We start from the raw sequence: 15446 nt of genomic DNA on the forward strand, positions 1-15446 counted from the left end.
CCGGCCAAGACTCATTTCTTTACCATATTCTTTCCCCTTGAAGAATCTGAATTATCTGTAACAAAAAAGAGGCTCTGCCTTGTTTTGCATCATACTCATTACCAGGAGCTGGGTCTGGGTGGGGCTCTGTGGTAGTGCTGACTGGAGCACTTGCAGAGGACCTGCAGCTACTACACGCCCAGTAAGAGGCCATGTTTTAGTCAGTCTTCGTATTCAGAACTTCTGTTAATTTTATAAACGATCGCTAGCAAACCTGCAAGTGTTAAAGTTAAATGATATCCTTGAGAAGGCGAACTTAAGAACATGACAAATTCACTGTTGCAGGAACTGGCCAAGCACTTTAACCTTAAGAACCCTCCTTTGAGAGTTCTCTTACGTTACTGGACATAATGTAAACATTAATACTTTGTTTTATAGGAAATATGTTTATTATTATCTCAATTCAAAAATACTCATTCTTTCTCAGGGCTGGTCCATCATACTCAGTCTCTTTGCAAATATTAAATACACCGAAATCATGAGCAATTTTAACAGTAACATAGAAACTTCTGTACAGTAAGCAAGACAGGAATTTCCAACAATGACACAAGAGCTCCAGAACTTGCCATTAAAACAAAGGCAGCATTTCTAATGACAAGGCATAGGAACCCATGGATAAAAATCTAACGGAACACATGCTGGAAACCGGGGCCAGAAAATGGTATCATCCACCCTCAATCTGAGTATGCTCAGTGATGGCACAAAGCGTGTCCTGTGAGAGGGACTTGGAGATACGATCGCTTCTATCCGGAAATGTGCCCTTTGGGAATGGGGCATATGGTACCTAAGTGCCCCCAAATCAACTGTGTTTCAACTTCTTGCCTATACAATCATAACCAAGGTTTCAAGGAGAAGGCAGGCGCAGGAAGTATTTAGCTTTGACTTCTTAGCAGATGTAACACCAGCTCTTCATCCTCCGCTAAAGACAGGCCGGTATCCAAAGGCTCTAACGTGTCCCATTTGGCCTTCTTTCGGTTACGACTTGATGGTCCCACGTCTTCCACTTCACTGTTGTTCCTCTTCTTCATCCCCTGCTTCTTCTTGGTATCACTGGTGAGAAGAAATCCAAAGATTTACTTTAGACTCAGTATGAAATCAAACATTTAAAATAGGACAAAATTACGGAGAGTTGGTAAAGTGATATTATTCAAGAATGAAGGAAACCATGGCAACATCAAGATATCTGTACAATTAGTAAGTACCTTCCCATCAGTAGATAGGTCCTACCATGCACCAGGCACGTGCAAGGTACTTTGTTCACACTGGGTCATCCAATCTTCACAATCATTCTAGGAAGTTACAGCTGTATCATCCACAATTTGAGGACACGGAGAGGCACCACAGGTATGTCTGGCTCCAGTGTGTGCTTGTCCTGCCATGTCAAACTACTTCTACTGAAAGTCAGGTTATCTTTAGGTAACAGTGTGCAAGCTAACAGCTATCTGAACAACAGGTGCTGCTTCTAATATCTGTTGCACTAAGCTGTGATCTAGAGATCATGCATAAAATAGAACCTGAGATGTTAAATTACAGATTACTTAAGACGTCAAATAAATTTCCTCCATTTAAAAATCTGTATCAAAGACACACACATAGCCTTAAGAAAGCAAACATTATTGCAGTATTTTGTACATACCCAAGACATAGACTATAAAAATAAAGCTAATTTCTGAAAGTAGAGGAAATCACTTGATATGCTAAAAATAGAAGAAAAAGCAAAACATTCTCCTCAAAGCATTTTGGGATATTAGCTGTTCCAAGATGACCCAATTATTGGATATACAATTAAAACAAAATAAAAAGTCCCTCTAGGCCGGGCGCGGTGGCTCAAGCCTGTAATCCCAGCACTTTGGGAGGCCGAGACGGGCGGATCACAAGGTCAGGAGATCGAGACCATCCTGGCTAATACGGTGAAACCCCGTCTCTACTAAAGAATACAAAAAACTAGCCGGGCGACGAGGCGGGCACCTGTAGTCCCAGCTACTTGGGAGGCTGAGGCAGGAGAATGGTGTGAACCTGGGAGGCGGAGCTTGCAGTGAGCTGAGATCTGGCCACCGCACTCCAGCCTGGGCGACAGAGCCAGACTCCGTCTCAAAAAAAAAAAAAAAAAAAAAAAAAAAAAAGTCCCTCTATTGGCAGTAGCAACCATGAATACATGGCTTCCTCAGAGTGTGGCACTGCGCTACATACCTTACATAGATTATGTCACTGATATTCATGGTAATCTTCAGTGTAGAGTGCATTAGTTTTGTTCTGCAATGAGGTTAAGAGAGGTTAAATGACTGGACCAAGATTATACCCATGGGATTCAAACCCAGGTATGAATGATACTGAATCCAGCCCCAAAGGCAGGCTTTTGAAAGCAATTCGAGTTGACTCAATCAACATTTAAATACCAGGAACTGTGGAAAGGGCACTGGTTTGGCATCAACACAGTCAGACCTTTAATTAACACTTCTAACCCTCAGTTTTATTTGTAAAGACAGGTACTATGTAATTTATTTAAACTTGTGAGAATTAAGCGAACTTATATAAATGAGAACACACAGTAGTGCTCAATACATGTTAACTTTCTGTCTATAAACTACTTCCTTTTAAATTCTCACATTCACTATATCTAATCAGCCAAAAAAAAAAAAAAAATCACAGAAATATTACATTATATCCCAAGCACATGACGTGTTCTGAAAGAGAACAAACTGCTCCACTTCCAATGGCCTGGATTACTCTTTAAGAAGACAGCCTGGATATCAAAGTGAATGCGCCTAATCAGCATATCCATTTATGACCAGCTTGATGCAAACCTGGAAATCATTCCTCTATTTTCCTCCCAGAAGTGCCCAATGCTCTGACTCAGCCATTCTCTTTCACCATTGGAGGAAACACAAACTAGATGGCACTATGAGGTTATTTTAAGCCACAAATCACTGTATTTTAAAAGAGGGCCTGGAGAGATGAACATGAAAGAGTTCCCTGTGATACAAACTCAGTCAGCAAATAATTAAAATAATTCTTAGTGAAAAGGGGCCTTTAAAAAACGTATTGAGCCCTAATCTTATGCGTATGGCCAGTCCTGTGACAATCCCACAGGGTTATAGTGCCAGGATTAATCTGGTTCAAGGGAATACTGATTTTTGCTCTGCCTATATGTCAAGTGCATCTCAGGTCAGCTCATCAGAAATGGCCTGATTAGTGGGCTGTCTATTGCATCCTCTGTTAATGTGCTCCTGCACATTACATGCCCTGTAGGAAATAGGTGGTTTGGATAATAAAAGGTGGAAAATTTATGTAGTCCAAGTATTTTCACAATAGGCAGCTTTGCTGCTTTGTGGATCACTTCAAATTCGAGAAAGCCCCTTTATACTACTTTCTATAGCAAATGAGCAGCAATCTGTATAATAAATTAATTACTTATTAAACAACAGTATAGGTATTCTACAGATAAATTACCAAAAGGGGGATAATGTAATAAACCTAGAAAGTAATTAGGAAGCAGAAAGCAAACTATAGCCACTATCTGGTCTCTTCAGAAAAGGCCTCTTCCAAATGGAGTGGCACTAGAAGGCTCCCTTTATATCCTGATGAATCAGGCAGGCAGTGGGGTTCTGACCCCATCTAGCTAATGTTCACCTGGAGCTCACTGGATCCAATTAGGGACAGGGACTTCTTTCTGATGGGGTAACAATCTAATATATGTAATAGAGAATTCTAGTATCTTGATTTTTAAATATTTTCTGCAGGTTCTGGGAGGGGCTCTTGCATCTTTCTATCATGAGTTCTGTTAGGAGCCATGGTGGCAGCATATCATTGGTGCCATGTATCAAACAGATAGTAAAACATTCTGAAGATAACAGGTCCACTGAAATAATGAAAATGCAATAGAGGTTTAAAAAGGAGTGAAATCAGTGTTCTCCACTAAGCCGAGGGAGGTAAGGAGGTCCCTGAGATGACTGACAACGAGGGGGTGGCCTGCAAAACTGGGGCAAGTCCAATTCTGAGCTCCGCATTTTATCTTCATGTCAGCACTTCTGTGGGACTTAGACTCTTGCCACATTCTTTAAATGTTCGAGGCAAGCGTCAAAAGCAAACATATCACTGCTCAGCATTAAAACAGTGCAACATAATGGATAAAGCACATCTTAAAAAGCCAAAGCATGGCTTAACTCAGCACACCAAAAGCCCCACTACTGCTATAAAAATCAAAAGTAGAGCTAAAGAATTCAGAGATGTCAGTCTTTCAATAATCCAAATAACAAAGACTTTATTAGTAATGTCTGGTGTGCCATTTAAAGGACGTATCATACAACAGAGAAAAAATCATCATGTAATATGTAATCTGAACAGAAGATGACAGGGAAATTCAATTTTGAAATTTTTGTGAAAATGGATACACAAAAGCTTGTCTGGATAACCAAAGTAACCATCTGAGCCAAACAACTCACTCATTGCTAATAATTAAGCAAACAAGATACAACATTGGAACATGAATTCAATTTTAAAATCTTTACTTGTAATTGAGTTTTAAATGGAATATAACTTTCTAAATTTCTAAATTTTCTGAAACCAAACATCAGAATACTTGGAGAAATTGAACTTATTTTTCAATAGGGTTGATTTCCTGCTTTCAACATTTTAATTTTTTTAGACACTTGTAGTTTACATCATCACCCTGGAATACCAGGGTTGATTTCACAAGAAACAAAAGAGCTGGAAGAAAACCTGAAGTTAGCATGTTCAGGTCAGCCTTCCTCCCAGTCCCTCACTCCTCAGGCACGGCCCTCACTCGCGAGCTCGGCAGACACTTGGGCATTTCCACCGGTGTTTGCTGCAAATGTGGTGCCTCCCTCTTCCGGGTCTTCCTTTGTCCTTCAAGACCCATCTCCAATTCCTTATCTCCCATGAAAGGTACAAATCTGCCTATTAAAGGTGATCTCTTTCGTCTGAATTAGAAAAGCGCCAATTAACTATTAGTCATTTTGCATTAGTCATTTTGCACCGAAGATTGCTATTTCCTGATAGTAAACTGATTTTCTTTTTCAACTGTATGCATCTTAACTCCCAATTAGAATGTAAACTCGTGAGTGGAAATGTGAATGGGCACAATCTTTCTTGAGGGCAATCTGGCAGTGTCCTTCAAAAGTCTTTAAAATATATATGCCTGGTAATTTTTCTTCTGGGACTTTATTTGAAGGAAATAATTAGAGATCTAGACAAAGATTTAGGCACAAGGATATTCAAGGGATAGCTACTTTTAATTTCACAACGTTAGAAATCCCAAAGTCCAAACATAAAGGATTGAATAGGTCCTAAAATTAGAAATGAGATACTATGCAGCTATTAAAAATGATGTTTCGGGAATTGCTTTTGACACTGACAGCAGTTATAAAAACAACACAAAAAGAAAGAGTCCATTTGTATTTTTAAAAGTCTATATGTAAGTTTGCATAGAAAAAGGTTTGGAAGATTTTTCTAGATTTTCTTTTTGCTGTTATATATGTCTTCTCATTTTTCTGTAATGAGCCTGTATTACTTTTTGCAATAAAAAAAAGAAAAAAATTAAATTTGAAATTCTGGGTAGCTAGGTATACGTCAATTATTCTTTTAAATTCCACAAGGCTCAGAAGCACACAGAGTAGGTAAGTCCTACTACTGCTACAAAAATAAAAAGTAGAGTTAAAGAATTCAGAGATATCAGTCTTTCAATAATCCAAATAATAAAGACTTCATTAGTAATGTCTGGTGTGCCATTTAAAGGATGTATCATACAACAGAGAAAAAATCATCATGTAATATGTAATCTGAACAGATGATGACAGAGTAGGTATGCTACATAATCTCTGTTCCTGTTGATAACCTGATCTCCAACTTAGGGTCCCTGTGTCTATGGGAAAAGGTGAGACTGCTTAGGTCAAGATATATGAATCATGGGTTATTTTCAATATTTTTTTTTTTAATCTGAAATTGTGTGCCAAAGACTAAGTTGTGGGATTTGTTTGCTTTTGGCTAGAATTATATTAACTGGGCTTTGTAAATGCTCAATACTTCAGATACTTGGACGAACTGGAAATTACATCTTTGTTAATGAAACAAATGCGAAATATTAACTTTCTTGAGAGACAAAAATCTTTTAACACATGGGACCACTATGGTTGAAAACAAAACAGATAATGACAGGGAAATTCTATTTTGATGATTTTGAAATTTTTGTGAAAATGGTTATACAAAAGCTTGTCTCGTGATGACGAAAAGGTTGGGAGTCATCATTCCAGGATAGAAAATGGTGCTCCACAGATCATACGGAGAAACCTGTGAGAATTCCTGATAATTTTACTTTTCAGTCTTACATATCGGCCTTCTTAGGAAGCCATTCAATAATGGTTTCCATGATCACTCTCCCCTCAGGAAAATATAAAAAAATTAAGAACCAGTCATCTTAAATAAAAGTTCTTGCTGAAATATCATTTATAAAACCTTCATGTATAAGCCCATTGTAAGCATGCTTAGAGAAGTAGTCTCTGTCAAGCACAGCTTAGCTCTTGTCTTTTTCATAAAAATTTCAGTGGTTCTCTAGAAAGATTATTAGTACAATCTTTAAGGAGCCTCATGATCTGGTATATGCCTGCCTCTGTAACCTGTTCTGCATTAGTCCCCCTTAATATAAAAGAGCCCCTGTTCTTTGGGGCTCCTTTCTATTCTCTGAATATGCCCTAGCTTCTCAGTTTCTTTTATCTCGATATGCAATTCCCTTTTCTGTTTTCTAACTATCTAAACCTCCCTTATCCTTCAAAGGCCAGTTCAAATGATACCTCTTCCTCAAGGATTCCACCTTGTGCATTGTAATTTGGTATAGATTTCTTCTTCTGCCTACTAAATGGGTAGCTTTTTGAGGTCTTGGGGGCTCCTTGTCTTCATATCTGAAGATGACTTAAAGAATTCATTCAATAAAGGTCCATTCATCTGAATAGTAATAATAATGACAGTTAGGGTTGTTCAAAGCCCCAAGGATTACCATCACTGCAACAAAAAAGCCAACATTTCAATGGATTTTGCTTCTAATTCAACTTCCAGCAGAGTTAACAGAGGAGAGTGTCACGTGTGGGAGCACCCCCCAGAACACTCAATCCAGTCTGTGGGTGCACAGGCTCCTGTCTGCTGACTAATCCTCCGTTTTTAATATCACAAGTTCCGGTGTTCTAAATTTGGGCTTTGCATGTTTTAAAAAATTATATAAGTGGCCAAATTATGGCTAAACCCAGTAACTTGTTTTTTCAAACACAACTTCTGCTGAGTTAACGCCCTGTCAATGGACAGTTTAAATTTTACCACTACTGCAACTTCCATGAGATGTAATCAGCAATCATCTAAATTTAAAGTACTTAAAGGTTGACTACAACCTCCCTGATTGTACCTTCCCAGCTTCCTCTTCCTCTATCCATTACATAAATGTTCATTTCCTCAGGTTCCATCCTTGGGCCTCAACTGTCCTCATCTTACATATTCATTCTGGGTATTCTCATGCAGTTCAGTGTTTCCACAGTCTTCCACAATGCTAATGACTTAAAAATATGCATCTTTAGCTTAGGGTTTTTTCCAGACCACCAGATCAGCATATTCAACCGGCTCCTGGATGTTTCTACCTGCACCTCAAACTAAACACACTTCTATCACATGTTTTCCCCAAATCTGTTCTTCCTGTATTTATTTCCCTTCTAAGTGAAAAGGACTACTCCCCCACTAAAAACCTGGAAGTCATCCTTGAGCTACCTTCTCCTTTATAACCTTAATTTAATTGATCCTCTCTCAAATCCATCTATGTTTTCTAGGGCTTCTGCAACCATCCTCACTCGTTGCCCTCCTTCCAGCTCTGGGAAGCCTTCCCTGACCCACCCCCACGTGAGTAAGTGCCCTCTTAGGGTTACCCTCACATTGTGCTTACTTCCATCGCACCATCTGAAATGCCTTATGGCAACTGTCTATGTGTGTATCTTCTGTTACATTACAAGTTCCCTAAGGACAAAAACTTTGTCTTGTTCTTTGCAGCCACACTGCCTTGGTACCCAAGGGTTTAATACATGTTTCTTGAAGAAACGAATAAACCCCCTGGGCTGAGCTTCTGTACTGCTTAGTATCAGACTGGCCCACTGTATGCCATATACGGTCAGAAAGAATAACCCCCAACTAAAACCACATTCTTATCTTCTTTGCAGCATACATGATTCATTTTAAGCCAGTATGTAAGTAGACATTTAAATCTGCATTGTATTTTTTCTCTAAACACTGTATCATTAATTCCAAAGAAATTGAATAGATCAAAGCCACAGTGAAAATTAACACACTAATGATGGAAGGGAAATTATACTGTAAAAAAGTACCACCCAATAACTTCAGACTGACAATGAGAAATGAGACAATACTTTTAAGATTATAAAAAGATCAAAACTTGGCATGTCACTTCAACAAAAATGAGTAATTTTGATGTTCTTTGCAATAAAATCTAACTATTATCCTTTTAAAAATGTGTCATCGGCCGGGCGCGGTGGCTCAAGCCTGTAATCCCAGCACTTTGGGAGGCCGAGACGGGCGGATCACGAGGTCAGGAGATCGAGACCATCCTGGTTAACATGGTGAAACCCCGTCTCTACTAAAAAATACAAAAATCTAGCCGGGCGAGGTGGCGGGAGCCTGTAGTCCCAGCTACTCGGGAAGCTGAGGCAGGAGAATGGCGTAAACCCAGGAGGCGGAGCTTGCAGTGAGCTGAGATCTGGCCACTGCACTCCAGCCTGGGCGACACAGTGAGACTCCTGTCTCAAAAAAAAAAAAAAAAAAAAAAATGTGTGATCACATCAAAATCTTAACCCTCAATGAAGTACTGACAAACATACTCTCTTTTGACCAAACTTGAGTCTGGCTCTTCTAAGTCCTCTTTCTGACTGGGCTTTGTCTTTAGTCCAGGTCTGCCAACTTAGTCCAGTTTAACAAGAATCCTTCTGAGTCAGCGTAACAAAAATCTCTCACCCTTAATATCTGGTCAAATTTCCCATCCCCCACGCTTGCCTTCAGTAACAATCCTGTGGAATCTAGTTTAGCCAGAATCCTCCATACCCTTGATGTTCCTTCTTAATAACTTTCCATTAATGACCCCTCCCTGTAAATCTTTGTAACTCTCACTTGTCCTAGTTGTACTCTCAGTTGAGCTCAGTCTCTCGCCCCTACTAAAAAACCCCATTGCAGTGGCCCCTACCCCTTGAATAAAGTTTGACTTACCATTCTTTAGTAAGTGTCATGAATTTTTTTCTTTAACAGCATGTAGCACAGTCAACAAATGACTATGACTTCAAGACAAAGGTATCAGGTTCCATAAGACCTGCAATAACAGTGGGATCTCCCCTCACTTTCCTGGACGTTAGACTCAGGGTGGTTTGCCACCAGCAGATACAATATTTCAACAGAGTATAATAAGCAAATACAGCACTTGTCAAAAATATTAAAAGTTAAAATTGAAGTTGCTTTCATTTTTATCACAAGAGTACTACCTAATGTTGATGGAAAACTGACCAAAAAGCAAATTCTCAACTCATATCTTTTGTTTTCTTTCGAGGAGAAATATCTTTAGAAAAAAACAAACAAGAAACATTGGTATCCAGGAAAGAAACAAAGTGGATGAAGATTATATGAAGCCACTAGCTACTCTAAATGAAGTACATCCCTGACTCTTGAGAACTACATACTGGGTTCTTAGAGAATGTGGAAACCATCTTGTTCATTGGGTTCAATGGAGAATGGAAGAGGATACTCAAAGACTGGAGACTGGCAAAATGGTTCCCATTTTATTATTATTTCTTTTTAGAGATGGGGGTCTTGCTATGTTGCCCAAGCTAGCATTGAACTGACACAATCCTCCTGCCTCAACCTCCCTGGGACTAAAGACGCATCCACCATGCTCAGCCTGGTTCCCATTTTCAAAGAGAAGGAGAAGGTAAATTTTGCAAAGTATATAAAGCTTTCAACAGGACTTTAAAGTGGACTACCAACTTTAAAAAGGAAAGATTGGTCAGCGAACTATATCTGTGGGCCAAATTTCACACAGTGCCTGTTTTATACATCAAGTTTTACTGATGATGCAACCTCACCCACTTGTTTATGTATTGTCTACAGTTGCTTTACCACTGCACCAGCAGAGGTGAGTATCCCTCAAAGTGTAAAATGATTACTATCTGGCCCTTTACAGAAAAAAGGGTAGATCCCTTTTTTATATTTTACACACTGATGACATATGCACAAAACAAACAAAACCAAAAACCAGACCCCTGGTTCTAGTAGCTTTTGTTGACTCACTAAAAACAATTCATATAAAACTAACCTTACTGCTTTGAGAGGGTTATTTGACTGGTAAAGTAGGAAAATGAATGCTTTTAGGCTTCAGCAAGGCACAGAACACAAAATAACCTTGTGGATAACATTGAGACACAGGATCTGAAGACAAAACTAGGAGGAAGCATAACTAGGTGATTAAGAAGAACCTTTAGTTTCCTAAAAGGTTTATTGTTAAAGGTATTTTATAACATCTAGTTCAAGGTGCCTGGATCTGATTGTAACTCTGTCTCTATCAAGTTTAACTCAGTATATTTGGAAGACACTGTGACCATGGAACCTTTTTTCCCCTTAACTTTACAGGTAAGTTCTCTGAAATATACACATGGCATAATGTAAAAAATATCTACTTTTCCCCCTTCCTTGTTTAATGTTGTAACGACTGCTTTTACAAATCAGTTACTTAACAATGATTCAAGTACTGTTATTAAATACGTCATTTCCAAAATTCTGGCACAGAGGAAAAGAAAATGGCTTTGGAGACAGTCTGACCCAATTTAAACCCTAGCAGTTGCCTAAAACTTGGGAAAACTGCTGAACGTCATGCAGTATCAATTTTTATGTTTGCAAATGTGACTAATATCTACCTCACGGAGAGATTAAATAAGTGATATATGCATAGTAAATGCATTATAAATGTTAACTACGGCTTCTCCAACTCCCCATGGTAGGCATGATCTTACTTTTCTGTTGATGTTAACTGGATTATATTGGTCTTTACCATGTAAGGTGAAAGCCTTTTAACTTGAGATGTCCCCCACCCCCTGAGACAGGGTCTTGCTTAGCCCAGGCTGGAGTACAGTGGCACTATCATGGCTCATGAGAGAACTCCTGGGGAGCTGGGACACTCAGGAAGAGATACTGAATGGGGTAGGGGCCTGGGACAAATTCTAGGAGGGAAGAGAGGTTCTGGGTCCCTGTTAGGTTAAGGCCCTCAGCAAGCAACAGTAGTCTTTGATGCGTTTATTAAAATTAAGTATATTATTATTAGCCTTATGTCAGGTAAATCTTCACTCTGAGAGGCTGAGAGGACAGTTCCTCAAAGGGCAGCCGTGTTCATAAGGAAGGGCTACACTAAGCTAGAATTTCATGTTTGGCAGAATAGTACTTAATCCAACATATAACCAAAATCTGAAAAGACAAAGTCTATTATGATCACAGTCTACTGTATTTTAAAAATTAAAAACACCTTTCTTTAAACTACAGAAATTATAATGAAATGGTTAAATTCCAAACGACTGACAATACAAGATGCTGGTGGGGCTGTGGAGCAAAAAGAAGCTCTCGTTCATTGCTGGTAGGAATGCAAAATGATGCAGCCACTTCGGAAGAGAGTTTAGCAGTTTCTTATAAAACTAAATATACTCCCTACCATGTGATCCAGCTGTCGTGCCCTTTGATATTTACCCAAAGGAGCTGAAAACTTATTACCACACAAAAACCTGCTCATGAATATTTATAGCAGCTTTATTCATAATTGCCAAAATGTGGAAGCAGCCAACATGTCTTTCAATAGATGAACAAACTGTGATACATCCATACAATGGAATATTATTCAGTGATAAAAAGAAATGAGCTATCAAGCCACAAAAAGATATAGCGGAACCTTAAAAATATATTGCTAAGTGAAAGAAGCCAATCTGAAAAGGCTGCATATATGATTCCACCCATATGGCATTTCAGAAAAGGCACAACTGTGAATACAATAAAAAGACCAGTGGTTGCAAGGGATTCAGAAAGAGAAGGATAAACAGGTGGAGCACAAGGGATTTTGAGGGCAATGAGCTATTCTGTGTGATACTATAATGATGGACACATGACATGATACATTTGTCAAAACCCATAAAATACACAACACCAAAAGTGAACTCTAATTTCAACTATAGACATTAGTTAATAATAATGTATCACTATTAGTTCATCCGTTGTAACAAATACACCACACTAATACAAGATGTTACTAATCGGGGAAACTGCAGAGGTGGTGAGGGGAAATATGAAAACTGTATTTTTTACTCCTTGTTTACTGTAAAAACTAAAACTGCTAGGAAGAAAGTCAATAAAAAAAAAGTATAGTTTAAAAGAGGTAGTATACCCCCCAATACATTATAACTTAATTAAATTAAGCATAAAAACACATTAGAGTTTTCTCTTTTTATCCCCAAAGAATTACATGCCCCTTAATACATCACCTGAGTTACCTTTCCCATCCTCATTTAGAGTACTCAGACCATCTCTTTCACTTTTATGTTCTTATGAGAATTTCAATGCTGGCTCACTCCTTTCTAATGAGTTGCCACTGTATGGACTAGAATAGCAACTGTTTCTTGTACTCATCACCTTCCATGAAGTCAGTATCACAATCAGGATAGACACATGGGTAGAATGATGATGAGGTGAAAAGCAGCCAAGGAATCTCCTAACAGGAATACACAGAATTGTACAGTCATGGTGATGCTATTAGGGCAAATATTTAAATAATAAATCATCTACGCAAACCATGATTAGAACACTAGGATAAATATGAACCATTCCTTCTTCCCAGAGGTAGCTTTCAATAATTTGTCAGGTCTCGCCTCAGAAAGGGTTCTTCCTAACCATCTTGGCTAAAGCGAACTCTCCCAATTCCTCCCTCATCAGTTATTGTTTTCAAGGCCTTGTCACCACCTCTTATCTAGTTTTTGTTTACTTCCTTATAGTCCGTCTCTCCTGCTGGAGTGTATGCTCTAGTGAGGGGCTGGGGTCCAGTATCTCTTCTTTATTGCTCTCTGCCAGTCACATGGTAAACTAGCAGTTTATCAAATGCCTAAATCATGGGACTGTCGAAGGAGAACAGACAGGTAAGGACATTCATTCCTACACTCCAATTTGGTAACATGGACTCTCCACATTTTGAATAGGCTATGTTACATGACATTATTGTCACTACATCATTAATTTCAACCAGGCTGTAGGACATTTTTGCAAACTATTTTGAATATAGGGCCTAGTGCTATCTGGGGACTTAATAAATGACTTCAATGAGGAAGACAGTGAAAAGTAGATATCCTAGAGGACATTAAGTTTTATTCCTATCAATGTATATACTCGTACTAACTCCTACCAGTTTCGCTTTTAGTAATTAAAATAATTACTACATATTAAAGAACCTATTCAATGTCATACTTCGCTTTCCTTTTACCCTTGTTAGATCTTTACAGTAACTTTGCAAGGTAAAAATTATCTTCCTTTGACTGATGACAAAAGCTGGGTCACACAGGTTAAGTAACTTGTCAAAGGTCCACAACTTGTAAAAGAAAGATCCAAACTCAGGTCTGTCTGATCCCCAAACCCGCAGTTTTCCCCACAAAGCCAAGTAGCCTGCCTTTGTTCTAACAGTCTTAATTTCACAAAACTACTTTCCCTGTCGCAAAGTTGGTAATAATACTGCATGTAGATCAATATTCCAAAACTACAAGCAGCAGTGCATGTGGGCAAGGCATTCAGTCTCTCGGTTCACAGAACCTCACGTAATTCATATCTCACACCTGCTACAGCAACTATTTTTGTAAAACGGAAGCTTCTGAGAACACCCTGCCAGGATCAGGCATAGTTTAAATTCCTATGTATTGACAGAGAAAGGCAGAAGGAGAGAGACTGACTCACTGATATATTATTCCAAGTAGTGGGAACTCCTAGGGCTTGTTCCACTTGAATTTTAAATTCCCTTTCTGGCTCTTAGGACACTTTAGCTAATAAACTTACAAGTGTGAGAAAGAGTGGGGCAAATGACATATTATCACAAGAAGAGGAAGGTAATCATTGGTACCTGCCATGAATAGGAAGACCACTCACTGGAAAACAGCATACTTTAAATAAATTATGTGTGAATTAAATCCAAAGAAAACAAGTCAGAATGTCCTTTGTAACCCAGAAACCACACTTCCTGGGCTGCGAGGACACAGTAATCAGAACCACTACACCAAACTTCAAGAAGGTTCCGGCCAGGTGCGGGCAGGGCTCACGCCTGTAATCCCAGCACTTTGGGAGGCCAAGACAGGCAGATTGCCTGAGGTCAAGAGTTCAATACCGGCCTGGCTAGCATGGTGAAACCCTTTCTCTACTAAAAATACAAAAAAATTAGACGGGCTTGGTGGTGCGTGCCTGTAGTCCCAGCTACTCGGGAGGCTGAGGCAGGAGAACTGCTTCAACCCAGGAGACGGAGGTTGCAGTGAGCTGAGACCGCAGCCACTGCACTCCAGCCTAGGCGACAGAGGGAGACTCCATCAGAAAAAAAAAAAAAAATAAAGTTCCAAGTGCTGTCTGATAGGCTATGGCGAAGGTAACATAGAAGAAAAACATCTTCTGGGAAAATCTGTCAACTTCTCTCCTACTGGATGCAATGCCTTACAGAAACCCAACGTAGTGGAGTGAGCACTAAATTTCCAAGGATGCTGGGGCAGACAGTTCCAATAATTAAGTTATAAAACGGCAACTGAAATTATGGGGGATTCTGCAAACCTGACTCTGGAAAAGAGACTATGCAGCCAGAAAGTGGCATAAGACTCATTTTAGAGCTCATAACTTCTGTGGCAACTGCATTTCTTCATAGTACAATTAGGGGTGTGCAAGTTCGTATGTGTTAAATTACAAAATAGGGGATTGACATCACTGTACAGCCTATTCAAAAATTTCACAAAAGCAAGGACAAGGGGCTGCTAGAAGAAAGCACACTCCTTTTATTAGACTGTCTGAGCAGCTTTTCAACTTCTTGCTTTTTCTTCTCTTTCTTTTGGAATGCAAACTTAAGAAATCAGGTGAAACCACAGACTGATACAGCTGCAAGGAAGCTGAGGGTGGTTGTTGGGAGGTGGAGAACAGTGAACATGCCCTTGCACGGAAACCCTGGGGTGTCCTTTTACAACATGCAGCTAAACTGGCTGTGGAAAGCTACTGGGAGAGCCAAGAGTTTAGTGCCCGAGAGCCCAGTTTTGGGCACTTAATTGTATAAAACTCTCCTTCTTGCATTCATATCCATAAATGTAGCTTGTATTTTT

The 15446-nt window shown here is 39.2% G+C and overlaps 1 protein-coding gene across 1 annotated transcript in view; it reads right to left on the reverse strand.

Moving 5' to 3' along the window:
• Positions 1 to 409: 409 nt before the first annotated feature.
• Positions 410 to 15446, reverse strand: part of DDX10 (DEAD-box helicase 10) — a 283829-nt gene continuing 268792 nt past the window's right edge. The window contains exon 18 of the mRNA XM_010371338.2: positions 410 to 1089. Within this exon, the coding sequence (XP_010369640.1) occupies positions 912 to 1089 (178 nt within the window). The 3' untranslated portion in view covers positions 410 to 911. The remainder of the gene's footprint in view (positions 1090 to 15446) is intronic.

Source organism: Rhinopithecus roxellana, chromosome 15 (genome assembly GCF_007565055.1).
Source record: "Rhinopithecus roxellana isolate Shanxi Qingling chromosome 15, ASM756505v1, whole genome shotgun sequence".
In the NCBI taxonomy this organism is placed as follows: domain Eukaryota; kingdom Metazoa; phylum Chordata; class Mammalia; order Primates; family Cercopithecidae; genus Rhinopithecus; species Rhinopithecus roxellana.